Source organism: Apis laboriosa, unplaced genomic scaffold, assembly GCF_014066325.1.
Source record: "Apis laboriosa isolate Shangri-la unplaced genomic scaffold, ASM1406632v1 scaffold43_cov150, whole genome shotgun sequence".
Taxonomy (NCBI): domain Eukaryota; kingdom Metazoa; phylum Arthropoda; class Insecta; order Hymenoptera; family Apidae; genus Apis; species Apis laboriosa.
In genome coordinates this window covers 1935013-1955202 of record NW_025223292.1, presented here as the reverse complement: position 1 = coordinate 1955202, position 20190 = coordinate 1935013, and the positions used below count along the sequence as shown (strand labels likewise).

General features: G+C 27.9%; 3 protein-coding genes across 6 annotated transcripts; 2 read left to right on the top strand and 1 right to left on the bottom strand.

Moving 5' to 3' along the window:
- Positions 1–588: 588 nt before the first annotated feature.
- LOC122716309 (circadian clock-controlled protein daywake-like) lies at positions 589–6248 on the top strand. Its single transcript, XM_043939245.1, has 4 exons — positions 589–655; positions 4989–5369; positions 5524–5673; positions 5872–6248. The coding sequence occupies exons 1-4, from the start codon at positions 589–591 to the stop codon at positions 6018–6020; spliced, it is 747 nt and encodes a 248-aa protein (XP_043795180.1). The 3' UTR covers positions 6021–6248.
- A 784-nt stretch (positions 6249–7032) lies between these two features.
- On the bottom strand, positions 7033–11432 carry LOC122716303 (protein takeout). 2 transcript variants are annotated; one of them, XM_043939235.1, is made up of 6 exons: positions 11335–11432; positions 9645–9685; positions 8359–8561; positions 7830–8001; positions 7574–7723; positions 7033–7343 (listed from the first exon to the last, which is right to left on the bottom strand). In XM_043939235.1, the coding sequence occupies exons 1-6, from the start codon at positions 11358–11360 to the stop codon at positions 7189–7191; spliced, it is 747 nt and encodes a 248-aa protein (XP_043795170.1). In that variant the 5' UTR covers positions 11361–11432; the 3' UTR covers positions 7033–7188. The 2 variants fall into 2 exon arrangements, with proteins under 2 accessions (XP_043795170.1, XP_043795171.1); XM_043939236.1 differs by having other exon boundaries at positions 11287–11359.
- A 4935-nt stretch (positions 11433–16367) lies between these two features.
- LOC122716308 lies at positions 16368–19740 on the top strand. 3 transcript variants are annotated; one of them, XM_043939243.1, is made up of 4 exons: positions 16368–16482; positions 18332–18694; positions 19095–19430; positions 19518–19740. In XM_043939243.1, the coding sequence occupies exons 1-3, from the start codon at positions 16422–16424 to the stop codon at positions 19385–19387; spliced, it is 717 nt and encodes a 238-aa protein (XP_043795178.1). In that variant the 5' UTR covers positions 16368–16421; the 3' UTR covers positions 19388–19430; positions 19518–19740. The 3 variants fall into 3 exon arrangements, with proteins under 3 accessions (XP_043795178.1, XP_043795179.1, XP_043795177.1); XM_043939244.1 differs by having other exon boundaries at positions 19601–19655; XM_043939242.1 differs by having other exon boundaries at positions 19095–19740.
- The last annotated feature ends 450 nt before the right edge of the window (positions 19741–20190 follow it).

Genomic DNA, 20190 nt, shown 5'->3' with positions numbered 1-20190 from the left:
TACCCAAATATACATCTCGAATCTCTAAATAATCAAAGTATCCTCTCACAGTATCCAAACTTGAAACCTTAAATCTTTAAAAATCCATTGAAAGCAACAATTGAAAGAAAAGAAGCCAAAGCATCGAATCTTCGAATACCCAAAGTACAAGTCCTTCCTTCAAACTTCCTTCGAAAACGCGAGACCACCCATCGAACATCTCTCAAAGTTCCATAAAAAATGGAAAAATCCCGATTAACGCGTCCGAACGTTTCTCGAAAATTTTCTCCACCCGCCATTAGACCTATCAATCCTGACCTACCTCCGCACGATTCCGCGTGCAGGTTATCGCGAATTCTATCGAATAACAAAACGGGTACACGCGGTACGGCCCTGACTGAGTTAAAAGGAGGCATTCTACCGTGATAAATTTTACCATCGCTGCGAGTGGGGCGGCTCTGCTCACTCGGAGAAAGTGGCGTTAGTTCATATATACCGTGGCGCGCGGGCCATCGCACGCATTTTCGATATCGCTGTTGCTAATTTCGATTCCTCCAACGATACAACGTTGACCACGTTGCGTCCTCCCGACACCAGCCAGTCGAAAGGATGACGTCTCTAATCGGGCTCGCCCTCATCTCCGCTTGGATCACCGGGGCTGCCTTCGCCGAACTGCGTGAGTACCGACATTTTCAACGAACGAGATGTATATTTTTTTTTTTTCTTTTCTTCATCCACGTGTGTTGCGTTTTTTCCAATTTTTTCCATTGGATTTTTCTTTTTTTTAAGAAGAGGATATTTAAGGGGATTAAGTGTTGTTAAGTCGAGCAGTGTGTCGTGTAGTTTCGTTTCTTCTTTCAAATTTTTTTTGAGATGTATATTTTGGAATGGTTTTTTTTTTTTATTATTACGAATAATAGGAAGAGGATGAGATTAAATTCGTCGTCAAGTTTGTTTAATTTTTCCAGGATTTTCAAATTTCTCTCGAGATATTTTATTTTTTGATCTTGATCTGTGTTGCGTACTTCTGTAGAAATTTTTTTCCTTTTGAAAGGATAGAGAGAAGATTAAGTGAGATGATAATTTGTATGATTCTTTGTTTCTTTTAATAAATTATAGAATGAATGGAACGATTAGTAGAATTTTCTCTCTTTTTCTCATGATAAAAATAATTCTCTTCGATTTCGCAAGATCTTCTCATAGCTTCAAGATATAATCTTTGAAAATAATGGATAATTAATTATAAAAATAATGGATAATGTTAAAGAAAATATTCACTTATCAAAGGAAAATCAAAGATTTTTAAGATTATTAAACACTTCCTGTATTATTGTGAAATAAGAAAATTGACAAGGATTGTTTTCAATTCCTTTTGTTGAAATATTTGAAGAAAAAAGGGTGCAGCAAAATTGAGGGAAAAATTATATTTGAAAAATTCATCAGATCAAAGAACTTTCAATCTCGCGTAAGCTTGACACCTTAAAAGACACGTTGTATAAAATATGACGCAATGAACGTATCGAGAGGTTTCAAGAGTCGTTTTTAAGGTGAATGGAATCGATCCATTTCCATAGGGAAAGGGAATCAGAAAATGGAATCGAGCTCGTATTAGAATTCCTTTCACGTTTGAATTATATATTTTTATTCAACTATTAATAATAAGTTTAAAAAAAAAAATCACTTGCTAGAATTAAGAAATAACAATTTATCAGATTGCATATAAATCAATTTCTTCAACGCCACAAATGATGTATGATTTAAATAGGAGGAAGGATAATGACGAAATATCGAATCAACTATCTCTCGATTCGATTTCATAATGGCGTTACGTTAAAAAAACAAAAATCAATTATGTAAATCGATCGAAGAAAAAGAAGATTGAAACGTAACGTTGATCCATAATAGTTTAAATGCAAGCTCAGGTGCTGCTAACCTGACACTTTACTGACATCTTGCCATATTGGGTTTCTAATCAATCTTAGTATACCATAGAAAACTTAGATGACAAATATTTTGCGAATAATTAATAATTTTTGATTCTTTTTTCTTTTACTAAATTTATTCTTGATAACTCGATATTGATCAAACATTCATTGAATCAACTTCAAATCATTCACAAAGGAAGAATCCCAATTTTTTTCACGTAATAATAAAAGTAACTTTGCAATTATTTAGAAATGAAATATAAATCTATTTTATCCTTTAAATTATTATTATTATTATTAACAAAGAAAATATTAAATTACGAAAAGAATTGGATATTTTGTTTATCTGCATGCCATTTGCATTCTGCAAGTATTTACATACATACTTTCCACAAATTCCACACATTCTTCTACTCTCCCAATCATTATCATTATCATCTCTCAACAACACTTCGACTTTCCTCCCTTCTTCTCATCAATTTTTCTACACTCCAAATCAAAATCATTGTCATCTCTGAACAACACCTCGATTTCCATCCCTCTTCTATCAATTTTTCTACACTTGAAATTAAAATCACTATCATCTTTCAACAACACTTCGACTTTCATCTCTCGTTCATCAATCAATCCTTTAAAATTTCGAATAAGAAACGACTCAAATAACGATTCTCCTTCGTATCTCGAATAGATCCACTTTTCTCAGCTATAGGATATGATTTATCGATCATTGCACGGATCCTTTCTCAAACACGTGTGCTCTCTTCTTGATGATCCCCGAGAATTTATTCCTTTACGGTCGCAGAAAAAACGAGCGTAATTTCACTTTCTATCGAGCGTGTATCCACTTTCGATTTTAGATTTGGCCTCCAACAAGAAAAAAAACCGCTCTACCGTGACTCCTTAATCATCATCGTTGATCGTTCAGTAACCCAACGCTTCGATCTGGTACGTTGATCTCGTTCGCCGATTTCCGTTTCGCGATTTTTATGCACATAGGTGTACGTATAGGTAGCCAATTTTTCACTGAAAAAAAAAAAAATGTAAAAATTTTGATAGATTTTTACACGAAAAAAATTAAATTTTCCGCGATAAATTTCTGGATTCTGTGGAACGTGTGAAATTGAATTTGAATTGGTGTATGTGTAGATAAGAAAAAGTAGAAGTACAAAATTATGGTACAAGAAAGAGAATATACATTATAAAATAGAGGAGATGTAAAAAATGTAATCTCAAAATTATTTTATTGCGAATAATTTACGAGTTTGAATTAAAAAGAATATTACGACTTAATGATACAATAAGTAATTACTACAATGAAACGGTTAGTATAATAAAACAAACGTAAAAGCTATAGAAAGATTAATTTTGTTAGATATTTAACTGGTCGTTTAAGCAAAGGAAAGCAGGTCATTCAAATTGTTGAAACCGAGTGCAGCTAAAATAATTATAGGCTTTAAGAAACACGCGAGCAGTGTGGTTTTCACTGGTTGGATAGAAGTGCCACAGGACCCCTTTCGCAAGGTAAAAGGAAGTTTTGCTAATGAGGGAAGTTTGGTAACTCGAACGAAAATTCCAATCTTTTAGAAACTTTGCGAAACTCGATAGGAAGAGAAACCTCGATAGTTTCTTCCTCTGTTCCCTTCCAGTTCTCCTTCCATTCCAATTACTATTATACTTACAAATATTTCAATATTTCTCTTTACAAACACGTTCTGACCCCATATTAATATTAATTTTACGTGTTTTAAAAGAAAAAAAGTTTCTCCCCAAATTTTCAATCTTTTCCATTAGTAAAAACGAAATTACAAACATGTTCTAACCCTTTATTAATATTAATTTTACGTGTTTTAAAAGAAAAAAAATTCCTTCCCAAATTTTCAATCTTTTCCATTAGTAAAAACGAAATTACAAACATGTTCTAACCCTTTATTAATATTAATTTTACGTGTTTTAAAAGAAAAAAAGTTTCTCCCCAAATTTTCAATCTTTTCCATTCGTAAAAATGAACTTACGAATGTTCTGACCCCATATTAATATTAATTTTATGTATTTTAAAAGAAAAAAAAAGTTTCTCCAAATTTTCAATCTTTTCCATTAGTAAAAACGAAATTACAAACATGTTCTAACCCTTTATTAATATTAATTTTACGTGTTTTAAAAGAAAAAAAGTTTCTCCCCAAATTTTCAATTTTTTCCATTCGTAAAAATGAATTTACGAATGTTCTGACCCCATATTAATATTAATTTTATGTATTTTAAAAGAAAAAAAAAGTTTCTCCAAATTTTCAATCTTTTCCATTAGTAAAAACGAAATTACAAACATGTTCTTACCCTTTATTAATATTAATTTTGTGTTTTAAAAGAAAAAAAAAAGTTTCTCCCCAAATTTTCCATTCATAAAAATGAACTTACGAAAGTTTTGACCCCATATTAATATTAATTTTATATATTTTAAAAGAGAAAAAAAAAGTTCCTTCAAATTTTCAATCTTTTCCATTAGTAAAAACGAAATTACAAATACGTTCTGACGTATTGATATTAATTTTACATATTTTAAAAGAAAAAAATCTTTTCCATTCGTAAAAACGAACTTACGAACTGACCCCATATTAATATTAATTTTATATATTTTAAAAGAAAAAAAAAGTTTCTCCAAATTTTCAATTTTTTCCATTAGTAAAAACGAAATTACAAAAATATTCTGACCCCATATTAATATTAATTTTGTGTTTTAAAAGAAAAAAAAAAGTTTCTCCCTAAATTTTCAATCTTTTCCATTCGTAAAAACGAACTTATGAATGTTCTAACTCTTTATTAATATTAATTTTACGTGTTTCAAAAGAAAAAAGTTTCTCCCCAAATTTTCAATTTTTTTCATTCATAAAAACGAAATTACAAATACGTTCTGACGTATTAATTTTATTAATATAAAATTATACGTTATTAATTTTACATATTTTAAAAGAAAAAAATCTTACGAACTGACCCCATATTAATATTAATTTTACGTATTTTAAAAAAAAAAAAAAAAAAAATTTCCCTTTTCAATCTTTCCCGTTCGTAAAAAACTTTTCTTGTTCCCAGCGCCTGGTGTAAGGCCGTGTCCACGAACGAACGACTTGATACAATACAACGTGTGCGTGCTCCAACAATTGAACGCCATAACCCCTTACCTGGCCAACGGTATCCCCTCCTTGAAGCTGCCCGCCCTGGACCCGCTTTTCCTACCCTCGTTGACGGTGGACAGAAACCTGGAGACGTTGAAGATCAAGGCGAACATGAGCCAGATCCGCGTTTATGGCGCAACGAATTTCGCGATCGACGATTTGAAGGCGAACCCGAACGATCTGTCGGTGAACATCAAGGTTCGACTGCCGCACGTGCACATGAACGGCAACTACGACGTTCAGGGAAGGCTGCTACTGCTTCCGTTGAACGGGGCTGGTAACTTCAGAGGGAATTTCAGTGAGTGAAATTTTTATCCTTATGTCATGTGGACAGAGAACGGAATCGTGGTGGTAAAAGAGGGCAGTATACAGGGGTGCTTAATGTAAAGAAAGAAATAGACAGATAGAGAGTGTTTCTTCTATAATTGATCCTCTTTCCTTCCGGCACGAAGCTGACACGAAGGTGGACGTGCAGGCACAGGGCAAGGAAGTGACGGACGCGAAGGGGGTGCAAAAGATCGAGATCGACAAGTTGGTGACGAAAATTCGGGTTGAAAGTGGAAACATCGAATTGAAAGCACCTCCCAATCATAGTGCAGCGGGTAAGTTCGATTTTTTTTCTTCTGATATTAATCTTGAAAATATTACGTATTATGATAGTCCTTCTTCCAGTTTCGATTAATCTTTCCTTTCAAAAAAATTCAACAAACAATTTCACACGTTTGTGAAAAGGCTTTTGCTTTAATTATTTTCCCCAATCTTTTCTCGCTCTTCTCCCCATTGAATTTCTTCCTTTCCAGCCGAGGCCGCAGCGACATTCTTCAACTCGAATCCACGATTAGTCCTGGACATAGCCAGTCCTATTATCGAGGACACAGCGGCGACCGTGAGCAGAGCATTGGTCGCGAGAGCGTTGAGCGTTCTCACGAAACAAGAATTGCTTCCCTAGTCCGTTAGATTAAGATGCAAGAAGTTTAATTATGAGTTCGACACGTTTCGTTAAGAAGAGATAATAAATTAGTGTAATAATATCGTGATATTTCGCACAGATGAAATATATTGTATATAATTGAATAGTGGATTAAAAATGATAAATGATTGAGAGGAATGAGAAATTTTTCGTGTTAAAAATATTAAAGAATAATTAAAAGTTTGAAACTTCGTGTTGTATACAATTGCTCGATGTTGAAAATAGTGTTAATAGATTGATGTTGAAAATAAAAAAGAAAAAGGAAAGGAAAGAAAAGAAATTGAATAGAAACGTGTTGAAAAAAAGAGAATCTTCTTTTTCGATTTTTCTCGTACTTATAAGTAATTAAATCGTTATGATAATGATAGTAGATCTATTTTTAATAGTTTTGATACATGGTATATATATTAAAATGCATCATAGTATGATTGATCATTACAATAGTATTATAATGATAAATTAAAAATGGAATAGATAATTCTTGCTTTAATTATTTTTATTGTTGTGTAATCATATATTAATTTTTATAATAATTAACTTAGTATTCTTAAATTTTTCATATTTTTATATATATCTTATGGGAAAAATTATGTTTTTATTGTGATTGTAAATTTTTTTTCATTTAAAATTATTAAAAAAGAAAATTTCAATGATTAAATGATTGACGATAATTATTCATCTATTTTATTACACGAAAAAGTATGATTTTAAAAGCTAGAAAATAATCAACTTGTAATTTTGTCATGATTATATTCCAATCATCTGGTTTAATAGATTTAATTATAAATTGAATAAATGTTTCAATAAATCTTATTTCATTTTTATTATAATATTACATAGAAATGTACATTCTATTTTCATACTATATTCAAAACACCAAATAATTTTACAAACTTTATGTACAAAATATATTGTACATTTATAATTCTCTCTCTCTCTCTTTATATATATATAAATATTATTCTTTTAATTATAAAATTAACAAATTGCTAAAATTTTATTATAATTTAAAAACTTCCCTTCGATTGTACAAAATTTCTATACGTACGATTATATGTTAATTATGAAAACCCGTTTGAAAAATTAATAGAAAATGCAACTGTACAAATTTTTACAAGACGAAGATAAAGATGGATGGAAGGGAGATTCAATCATCCGGAAACAATTCTTTGTACGTGAAAGATTTTGTGATCTTGTTGGCCACGTTTGTGAAAAGATCCGCCAAGGATGTTTCCAATACTGGAGTGATCTCGTCCAAGAATAATGCATTGTTGTTGTTCAACAGATCATGGGTGGCTGCAGCTTAAAAAAAAAAAAAAAAAAAAAAAGAAAGAAAGAAATGAATGAAATTATACATTAACTATTAATCTTTCAATCATTTTCAATCAAATTTCACAATTCAATTCCGATTATCATTTTTATTTTGAATTATTCGTAAATACGAGATTTAACTTATTTTCTAATTCATTGAGAATCTAATTTATTATTAAAAAAAAAAAAAAAGATTATTCGAAGAATTATAATTAACTTACCAAGAACAGTATCACCGCCGAACAAATTACTAAGATGCAAGTGTGCTTTGCCAATTCTGATCTTTACTTTCATTCTTTCAAAGTTGAGATAGATATCATTGTCTCTGTACACTTTGCGCGCCCGTAAAACGACGTCTGAATCATAGTCGGCTTAAAAAAAAAATAGAGGTGAAAAATTAAATATTCATTAGGAGAAAAAAAATAGAAAACTCTAAAAAATCGGTTAGAAAAGAAAGAAAAAAAGAAATTTATTTACTAAAGGTTCCAGTAATGTTTCCCTCCCCCGTCAGCTTGAGCAAAAGCACCCTCGCGTCGATCTGATACTTCCCTTGGAAATGGAGTTTCTCAAAGTTGACCTTGAAAGTGAAGACCACGTTCTCGACATCCGCTTTGAGATCTCGAACTTTGAATGTGGATGGGCCGAACACCTGTAAAATAAAATAGTAAAAATGTAAAAAAGTAATACAAGAAAATATCAGGAAATATCACATTATCGTATCTCATTTATTGCTCCAGAAATCCAAATTTTTTTCCACGAAAAACTTATCAATCAATCGTAACACGATCTTTTTTTTTATTAATCCTTTATTAGTTCCCTTTTTTCCAATATTTAAGAAAAATCCTTTAGAATAATCGATCCCATTATATATCGATTTTATTATTCTCTCGCGTTTCGAAATACTTGTGTGCAAGATTGTGAGCGTAAATATACTTAGATATTTTTTCAAATTATAAAAAAGAGTAATGTCGATCGATGTGGAACGATCGACATTCCGCAAATTTACCCGCAAATCCGTGAGATTGACGTCAAGTCTTGCTCCAACCGGTCCCCTGGACAGGCGAATTTGCTTGAGGTACAGGGGCTCGATGGGTGGCGCCTCGAATTCCGGTATTCCAGCCGATAATTTGTCGCGAAGCTGATCGATCGATCTCGTGATGCACTCGTTTATGTCCGGATCTCTCTTCTTGCACGGTTTTATGTACGACGCTGTGCCATTCAATTGTTCAATTGACTAATTATTGAATCCGTTCCTTGGTTGGTTGGACAGATAAAAAGGGAATTGGAAGTGAAAAAGGGAGAATTCGAGAGATGGATTTGGAGCACAAGGAAATTAAGGGAATCTAGGGGAATTAAAAAATTATAGAGGAAATGAAAAGAGATGAATAATAATATTTTGTTGAAGTTGATACTATTTTGAACGATGAATTTTTTTATTAATTTCTATGGTAAATTAGTAAAATTGCAAGTTAATGATTCGTTTTTTAATGGAAATTTTCTTGATTTTCGAAGCGTGAAGATAATCACAAACGATATCGTAAAATGTAAAAAAATTCGAGAAATACAATTTTGATTAATAATATTGATAATTATTCACGTATTTTTAATTTCGAAGATAATAGATAGAATTTCAAGCACGTGATTCGGAATTTGATTATTTTTTAGAATATTTACATTATTTAATTTTTTCGAAATTCAAATTTTCACGAATCCCATTCAATCGATTTGTGAAAAAATAGTGCATCGGATTGGCGATCTTGCATCGAACGAGTTTAAGGTCGTGGCCCTCTTTGAAAAGTGGCACGATACAATGTCGAAACCATGTTTAAAATGCACGCGACATACTTCTATTTTTCTCGAAGAATCGCTATTAAATCGAAATTTTGCAATCGATTCTCAAAAGTCTTTTCACGAAGATCTCTGTCTGTGAAAACAAACTCTCGAGATTAATTCATTTGACTGACGTCAAAATTAGCTTGTAATTTGTAATCAATTCGAAATAGAAATAAATGGTTTAATGTTAAAAATGGAAGGAATTTTTAACAGATGAAAAATAGAATCTATTTTAAGATTATTCGTGAATAATTTTGTTAAAAAAAAAGATGGATATCATAATTTATAATCTGCTATAATCTTATTGCCATTTACGAATTCAAACGAATGAATATAGAAAATATATAAAGATATAAAAATATCTTAATAATATATAATCAATATAGAGATCCTTCTATTTTTTAAAATAAAATTAATTATTAAAGATTAAAGATGATGATATTATAAAGAAATACTTACGTAAAACGGCGAAGATTACAGGAACTAGAAGTGCCATTAGGCTAGAAAAAAAAAAGAAAAAAACATAGAAAAACATCAGTTGATCGCATTATTAAGTATTTGTAGAAATATAAATATAATTTTTAACCTTGATCTATCTTAATTAACAAGGAACGATAAAATAACATTTTTTTTTAAATTTAATAACATTTGTTTATATTAATATAAGAAATTTATATTAATTATAAGAAAATTATTTTCCATTTTTATTATTTATTTTCCAACGTTGAAAGAAAAAAAATCTTAAGATATAAATATCATTATATAATAAAAAAAAAAAAAATTTGTTTAAATATTATTAAAATTTGATCTTAATAATTTTAAATAATGAAGAATAATTACATGTTTGTGTTCTCGTATCAACGTTTAATAAGAAATTCTGCATTTAAATCGATCGATTATACGATAGATACATATTTAAGTGGATGTTAATAAAATGTTAATAAAAAAAACTTATTAAAAATGAATCAAGGCTATACATATTATGTTATTAAGACGTTCTTAATGTACAATTTGAAAAATTCTAATTATAACGATTAATTATAAATAATGTAATTATTAATTATTTATAAATCAAAATAGAATTAGAAAGAAATATTAAAAGGATTGTTAAGAATAAACAATTTCAATCAATTTAAAGATTCTATGTAGTACGATAATTTATTCAAATGGTAATCTATCAGATTATTATTATTATCGATTTGAACGAATTAAAATTAAATTTAATGTAAATGAAATATAGCATTATTACATCATTATTGCATTTCTAAACCGCAAACATATTCGATCCGCGGCTTGTGAAACTTTATTTCTTCCGTGTTTTGTATCTTTAAATGTAAATTGTGTATTTATATTACTTTTGTTTCTGCATAATATATCTCTGACCGGTGACGTTCGTTAATTGAATGGAATTGCGTGGACAATTGATACTTGAAATATTCAGAAAAGTGTAAAAACTATCATCAATTTATGTATAGAAAAATCTATCCTCTGTCAACACAAATCAAGACGTGGACAGTTGATTGATATTTGAAATATTTAAAAAAGTGTAAAAAAACATAGATTGTTTGAACAAAAGAGATTTCTAAAACAAACTATTTTGTATATATTTTCCAAAATTAAGATTTTGATTGTTTCACTTGATATCTGATGCTTCTCAATCAAATAAAATTCAAAAACTACCACCAATTTATACATATATATATATAAAACCTATAATTTATTTGAATTATCCTGTCAACAAGTCAAGATTAAGAAAAATAAACTTCTGAACTTTCACAATCTTTTATTTTCTTTAACACCTCATTTTTAATATTTAACTCAGAAATTGTACATACAGGATGTTAGATATATATATCATCGTTTCAAGAGATCAATTCCAGAGAGAGTAAAAGTGATACAAACTGTTTTATCGTATCATTATTGATCTAACTCATAATTTCCATCGCTCACAATTTAACAAACGCATCGATACTTCCCTCTTCGATGTAAATACATTAACAAAATTCGATTCAGTTGTTCGCACCACAAACACCACATTTCCACCTTCCCTCATTGCGTTGAACCACAAATAATATGATAATTGAAACTTGGATATACTTGCACTTGTGCTAGGATGGACTCGAGAGGAGAAAGAGAAAATCGTTCGTACCAAAGACGTGGAAGAAGAGCGTGCATCGCGGCAGATACTGGACGACTAACCGATCGAAAGACGGGGGGATGATATCTAAACCCACGATCCCCGAGCAACGGTGTGCAAGGATTGCCTTATCGCAATCAGACATGTTGATTACCTCGTGCCAGTTGTCGGTCATTGGTCCAGTCCATAGTGCCGATGTCGATGGCTGGAGAACGGTGGTACTTGGCGTCGAATCGCCTTTTGCCACGATCCATCCGTTTTTCCTTCGCCAATTTCGCCAATTTCGTTCCCTCGTTGCTCGAATTCTATAAAGAGATGGAAAAGAGAGATAGAAAAGATAAAGAAATTTTAGAGGCAAGGAGTGGAAGTGGAGCAAATTGAAGTTTTTGATTTAATTAGAGGAGGAGGAGAAGGGTGCGAAGATGGCGATGAAACGAGTTTTGGCGTGTTTTAATTTGGAGAATTTCGTTCGAGTGAATATTGAGAATGATTCTGAAGTATTTTTGGTTAAATATATCGCATGCTTGAAAGTGAATGTATGAAGTTTAAGTTATTTTAGCGATCGAAGGATCTTTGAGTATTAAATTCAGAAAAATTCAGAAATGTAGGAGTTTAAATTTGAAGTGAAGAAGCTTCGAATAAAAGAATTTAAAAATTGAATTTAGAATTGCAGACTAGGAGAAGAAATAAAAGAAGAATAATTTACGTGACTGGGTGGAAAAAAAATTATTAGTGACAAATAATCTTGAAATTAAATCCTGAATGATAATGAATAATAATACGCCATTTTATGAAAGAATATTATAAGAATGGAATTGATTGAGTGGAAAAGAAGAAGAATAAAATCAAATTAAAATGTATAAATAGATGTTTTTTAATACATAAACGTAATAAATTAGCAAATCATTCTTCAAGACGGCCTAGAAACATGTATTAAAGGAAAAAAATATTTTATTTTATTTTCAAGAATCCTCGAAGAATTTCTTTATGTAATGACAAATACATGAGAATTATAACGTAAAGAATTTACAATTACACGCGTTAGTTGTAAAAATGAGAAATGTGCGCGCCAGTGAAATTACAAACCGTGTAAGTTCGTAAACAATCGTAAATCATAGTAAATGTTACGCCATTCACACAAATTCAGATTGCTTAATTGTATAATATTTTGTATAACGTTTTTTAACGAAGCAAATGTCTGTAACGAGTAATAACAAGTTTCATCAAGGGATGTAGCAAATTATTAGAGAATCGATCAAAGAAACAGCAAGGAGAAAGGAGGAAAATGCATGGAAAATTTACAAAGACAAATTGTACAAATTTTATGACACGTGTAAGAGATGGAAAATTCATAAAAATCAATTTTAATTTATTACTTTTATATTCTTGAAAAAATTTATGGGAATCGCAAATATAATAATATTAATAATTCTCAATCTCTAGTGCAATGAATTTAAAAAATGGTTTCAAGTAAAAAAAATTCGAATTATTTAGAAATGGAGGATACGATTTTCAATTTTCCCGCCACAGCTTCAAACGCCATTAATCGATAATTTTTTTCTCCATTTTTTACAAATCAAGAGATACTTTTAAACTTAACTTATATTTAATTATTTTGAGAAGGATTTTGACATATTTTTTTTTAAGTAATATGCTTACGTACAATAATGTAATATTGAGATAGTTTTAAAATTAAATTAAACAATTTATTATCTGTGTCATTTTTTTCTATATTCCTCAATTGTATGAAATAAATTTAAAATCTCAGGAGACTACGTCAAAAGCAACGTTAATATTAATTCACCACAATTCCCATTTTTCCATGTGATGTCGTAAAATCAACTAGTGTCAGCAATATCGTTTTGCATTGCAAATCGAACGATTCTCAGTTGAATTGTTACGTGCTGTTAATTTTAACGTTACGTATGAATATTGATGCAATTTTACAGTCTACTTGAAGAAAGTGTTGGAAAGTCTTCGAAACTCGCCAATTTGATGGAAACGCGATAAAAATTTTAAAAAAAGAAGCAAAAAATTTCACAAAATTCTACTTTGACAGAAAGATCTAATCGTTTCTCAAAGAATCTTTCAGAGACTTCCGAATTACCATTGTGCTGTACACTGGATCGAACGAAAATTCGATCGTGCATTTAAAAAATTATATTTTTCTACCTATATCAACAATTAATTTTGATTTTTATCTGAAATTTGTTTGAAAAATTTCCTTTCCTTTTAGTCCATAATTATCTCTGTGAGAAACTCGATTCGATTCGAAGCGATTCCTAATCGAATTTTGTGGAGGAGAGCACGCATGCCAGTGCAATTATCCACATCGACGCCCGAATACTGATCTCGGTCTATTAACAAATAAGAAATTCCACAATGACCGCTTCGCTCGATCGTTAAAACCGGCGGTAACCGGTGGATCGAAATAGTAATCACCGAGTAAAAAGTTAATTGCGAAACGAAACGATCCACGTTAGATCGGCGTTCTTCCGCCATCGAGCATTGGCGCTGCGATCCGTAGGTAGGGGATGAAAAGAAAAAAGAGGGAAAACGATCGGTCAAACTGATTTCCGCGATTTTTACTTCGAGACGGCGAAAGTAAAAGATCGAAATCCTTCGATCCGTGACAAAATATGCGAGCAAAGTTGAACATTCGATCTTGATTACTACGTTTCGAGTTGTAAGTATCTTGTAAGTATCTACTTCGTGATAAATTGCAACACGGCCAATGTGGATTTCATTCTTTTTCTTTCTTTCTCTTTTTTTTTTTTTTTTTAATCGTTTCTGTAATTTGTATCAACATCGTGAGATGTTTCCTTGAATTCTTCGAAAGAGAGTGTCGTATTTTTGTGTCAGATTAATCGAGTTGCAAAGTTTTATTGGAAAATATTTGTTTCAATAACTTTTTTTTTGTGACATATGTGTTAATAAATATTAATTTAATATTCTTAAGATTTAATTAATCGATAAAATTCGTTGAGATTTAGTCGATTCGTTTAACAATTTCAATTTGAACTCAAAGAATTGTTGATAATTATTTTAATACTTCTTTTTTTTTTCTTTACTTTTGATTGTATTATAGTGGACGCGTCTGTCTGCAAACGATCCGTTTCTCCTTATTTATCTTATTTATCTTACCTATTTTATAGGAATAATAATTTGTTTAAATTTTACATTGAATACAAAATTATTTCTTTATTTAATCAATTTTTGATATCGTCGAATATCGGAAATGAAAATTGTATCAAACAAATATTTTTCTTTTTCTTACAATATATTGTATTGTAGACACGTCTGACTACGAACGTTTCGTTTCCCCATTAACCATTTTCTTCACAAGAATAATAATAGAAAGATTTTTTAAATTTTACTCGAAACATCGAATACAAAGATAATAAGTAACAAAGAAACGGTAGTAAATTCAGTAGTTTCTCTTATTATACTTTCGTTGCTAGTATACAATTAAGAAAGAACAAGTCATAGTTCTTCGTCTGCTACTCGAGCATCGTCTGACTTCGTACAATCCACTTTCTCTTCTTCTTTTATACCTTATCCCTCCTTCGTACTTCTCTATGAGAATTATACTGTATTTATCATATTTCTGTATAATATTTTAATCTTAATATTTTTATCTTTTTTGAAATCTTCGTTTTATTTTGCATTTTAATACAAACAAATTGGCTACTCGTTAAATAAATTCATTATCGATTAATTATACGTGCATGAGGTGTATATGTTAATCATCAGAAAGATCAGAGAAATTTTGAGAAGAAAAAAAACTTTCATATGGATAGAAATTAATTGAAAGGAAAAATTAAAGACAATTTAAATTTTTTAATTAAATCTCTGATCAATCTCGTGTCTTCTTGATTTTGAAAAAGAATCAATGATTTTTCCTTCGAATTACTTCATTATTTGGCTGTTGATTGAATTAATTTTTCATTTCATTTTTGTATTTTTTGTATTTCTAATGTTTTTTGAAAAAATTTTAAATTAAATTCTATTCTTTATTCTTATTTCAAATAAAATGTATTATTTAAAATTTGTTATTTATTTAGATAGATTAAGTAAGATCGAATTTCGATATTTTCAGACGATAACAAGTTCTAAAAATTAATTTATTGACTATTTTAATAATAAATTACTCAAAAAAATGCAGAAGAATTAGGTTTTTAAGTGTAATAATAAAATCGAGAAAAGAAAAAATCATTTAATCAACTTTTCTTTTTCATCATGATCAGTGATTTTAAAGATTGACGCAATATTTAAATACAGTAAGAAAATAGTTACGACGTATATCCATATAAATTAATTATTCAAATACAAATTATAAATTCTCTAATATTTCAAATAAAAGATTGTTTATAATTTAATTATTTTGATATATTATCGTTTGATTCCCATGATTCATAGTTCATTCTCATGATTCTCATGAGAATTACAAGATTTTCATTTTTATAAATTTTTACATTTATTGGAATACATTTATGGAAATACATAAAAATTAAATAGGCCAAAAAAAAAAATGATCTCTATAACTCTATTATATTTTTTCTTCAATGTTAAATAACAAATAACAATAAGAAAAACATCGCTTTATCTAGTACAAATTTAAATTGTTTATAATTTGTAACTTGAAACAATATTAATTTAAACTTAATTTTATTTAAATAATTTAATTTATAAATTCAATATTAATTTTCACAAAAATATCTTTGTATTTTCAACAATAATTATAAAACAAACAATTTCAAATCTGAAATTGTCATTCTAATATGATAATTCTGAATCTTAATAAATAAATCTCAACTAATATTTCTTGCATACTAATTTTTATGTAGAATCGACCTTCCAAAGATCTACAAATATACGTGCACATATAACATAAATACCCTGTATATGTGTTGAATTTGAATAGCTTTTAATCGTTACTATGAATTTACAATTATTTATAATTATGCAAATATTCATATCTTGATCATTCACATAATATTCTCTTTAATTACTGAAGCTCTATATAATATGCTTTTAAAAACAAACGAGGATCAGTTTCTTCGTTAAATCGGTTGAGTTAAAATCATTAGTAAGAAAAAATGTATGCCAAGTATCTTCTTGTAATCATAGCCATTATTGGAAATACGGTATCTGAAGTTCGTAAGTATATTATTAATTAAAATTAAATAAAAGAAAAATATTAAATTGAATTCAAATTAAAAATTGTATTCCAGAAATTTTCAAAATTGTCAAATTAATTTTTTTTCTATTTCTTTTTTTCTTTTTTTTCTGTTCTCTATCAAGAATCTTAATAAATCTCTGGAATTCTTCAAATTCATAATTGATATAATATCTGTGTAAATAATTGAAAAGTGTTCGTTAATTAAAATATAAAAAAATATAATTAATTAAATTTCTATAAATTTATCATTATATATATTAGTATTGTAATTAATTATAACTAGTCAAGACGAATTTAGTGATTCAATTTAATTCAATGAATTATTGATTATATTGAAGCTATAATAAGACTTATAAAATAAAGTCTTATAAAATAAAATATTAATGAAATATTTTGCATTGAATTTAATTTATATAAATGTAAGTAATATAGTATAAAGAATTATATAATAAATATATGTATGTAAAAATGAAGAAGAATAATAAAAAACTAAATATATATAAATGAATATATACTGAAAATTAGTTATTAAAATTATTTTTTTTCTGTTTTAATCAAAATGATCGAAGAGGACAGAAAAGAATAAGCTTTTTTTAATGATCCAATTTGTTTAAATAAAATTTGCTAAATATCTTTTATCTTATATCTTTTTTTTAAATGTTTGTTAAATGTTTATATTTAATCTTTGAAATAAAAGATACGATATTAAAATAAATGTATAAGATTATATATAAAATTAATTTTTTTATAATAATTTATGTTTGAATCTTTTTTATAAGATATATTGAAATTGAAAATCTATATTACAATAAAAAGTAAATACATTTAAATATCTAAAAAATTAATTAAATGTGATTATTTTAATTGATTTAAAATTAAAATAAGTAGAGATTTTCAGATAATTTCCATTCCATTTCCATTATAAAAAATAATAATTTATATATTTAAAGATAATTTACATAGACAAAAATCGATTAATATGATAAATTTAATACAAAAAAGTAGTTTATAGAAAAAAATGATTTACTTTGGGTAACGAGTCGATTTATATGATGAATTTTACATTGGAAATGATGATGCACATTTTAAATCAAGGGAAGGTCGAACAATACGGAAAAACATTTTTTTCATTTAAATTCTATGTTGTACAGAAACAACGAAGCAGATATATCTAATGGCATATGAAAGTTAAAACAATCAAGATGAATATTAGACAAAGAAATTTTGATCAATTATTCTAAACTGTAATGTTACATTTATAAACTTTACAACCAAATTAATTTTATCAAATAAATTTTTAATAATATAATCTTAATGAATCTTAATTATTTGAAATAAAATTGTTATAAGCCAAAATATCTTGAAAATGTATAGTTTCTCGATTTTAAATAAGTTTAAAATATAAAATAAATAAAGAAAGAAACATTTCATATTCTACGCTCTATATCGATCAAACTATATTATGGAAGAAACTATCACATAGAATTAGAATTGTTAATATTTTAACGTTTGCATAATATTTACGAATCTAACTTTCTTCGTAAAGAAATTATATACTTCCCTTGGAAATGCGTATCTTCTTTCTATTCCTAATTAAAACAAAATAATTTCAATGTCGTTATATTCAATAACTCTTTTCTAGAATACTCATAATCATTCCCTCAAATCTTATTCCAAACAATTATATGTCAGAAGAAACAATTTATATGTCAGAAGAATGAAGGAATATAGAAATGTTTAATTTCAGAAAATAAAACAAAAAAAAAAAAAAAAATTTCACGTTTCAAAGAAAAAATATGAAAAATAAATCACGTACTCGGATTTCAGCTTCGTACATTCAAATCTGTGGTCAAAAGAATCCGAATTTCGATGATTGCGTCATCAAAAGCATTGAAAATTTGAACAAGAAGCTTGTTGAGGGAATTCCCGAAATAAATTTATTGCCAATAGAGCCGTTTTTGCTCGATGATATAACGATTATCGACTTGCCTAACTTTAAGATTGTTGGCACGAACGTGAAATTGTATCAATTATCGACATTTCGTATAGAATATTTGCACATGGACCTCGAGAAAATGGAATTGGACATAAATTTTTATTTCGATAAAAATGAAATTAATGTTGATTATAATATGACCATGAATATTTTGGTCCCTATACAGAAAAACGGACAATTAACTTTGAAAGGGGGTAAGTATAATCGAGGAATCAATTGATCTGGTTGTTCATTCTTAACACGAAATAATCGATAATAATTTTTTAATATGTGTTATATTTTAACTTTCCATTAAATTTTTAAAAATATTCAAGATACAATTCTTAGTTAAAATATTTTTGTAATAACTTTTAAAGAAATATTTATTTAAAAAAATGGATAAATATATATGTATTTATATTTAATAATAGTTAATTTTTAATTCGCAATATAAAATATTTGATAATAATTTTATATCACGTTCAATTTTTAATTTTACCATCATAATGTAATATTTACAAAATAATGAATATTTTGTAAAAATATTCAATTTCTAATAATTCTAAGTAAAACTTTTGTCAAGGATGCAACAATGATAATAAATTTCGTTTACAGAAAACATAAAATCAAAGGCGAAATTGTTCTTGGAGAAAATAGAACGCGATGGCAAACAATATCTCTATTTCAAATCGATAAATCCAAATCTGAATATCGGAAGCTTGTCTTTCGAATTCGATTCGGATGTTTTCGACTTTTTGAAAGAAACGCTAAGTAAGATTGATAATGAAGAGATATTAGAAATCTTCACACCTAATATAGAAAAGGTCATTTCAAAAAATTCTCTTGAATTATGCAATAATTTCTGTAAACATTTCACTTTTGATGAATTACTCCCCGATAGAGAATGAAGAACATTGATCGATTTTATTGCCAACAATTTTCTGCAACGATGTATGTATGATGATTTTTCATTTTTTAACTCTTTTTTTCTTTTTTTATTAAAATATTCTATCAAATATTTTTTTCAATTATTTTAAGATATTTTTAAGATATAATCGAATAATCGAAATTGTATACGTTTTTTGCCTTCTAACATTATAACTAACTGATTTCGAGTATAGAATTCAACGAGTCAAGAATCAAGAAAAATATAACAATTTAAAATAATTGCAAAAATAAAAATAATATACAATAAAATTTATATTTGTAAAAAATCTAATAATTTAAATATTTTAAAAAATGGAAAAATATATAAATAATTTAAAAAATGCATAAATAAATATGTAAGTATTAGAATATTAATTATTATTACTTGTCGCGTCATTGTAATGTTAAATAAAGTTGTAATGTTAGAAAATGATTAAAAATTTTGTAAAAATCTAAAAAATATTCCAATCTTCTATATCCTAATATCTTTCAAGATTTTTTTTTTTTTATTACAAAATTGGAAAGTTTCTTAGAATTTTATTTTTATTTCTCAATCTATAAATCACACAACTTACAAGATAACCAAGAAAAATTTTTTAGATAGTTAATAAAAAATTCTTTTAATAATTGTAATTTATTTATTTGGCATGTTTTTTAACCTTGTATACATTACATTATAATGCATACATTAATTAACAATCAAATTGTTCAAGAATCAAATTATCAGAAGAATGAAGAATCATTGAAGAACAGTAATACTTATTTTTTGTATTGTGAATCACAA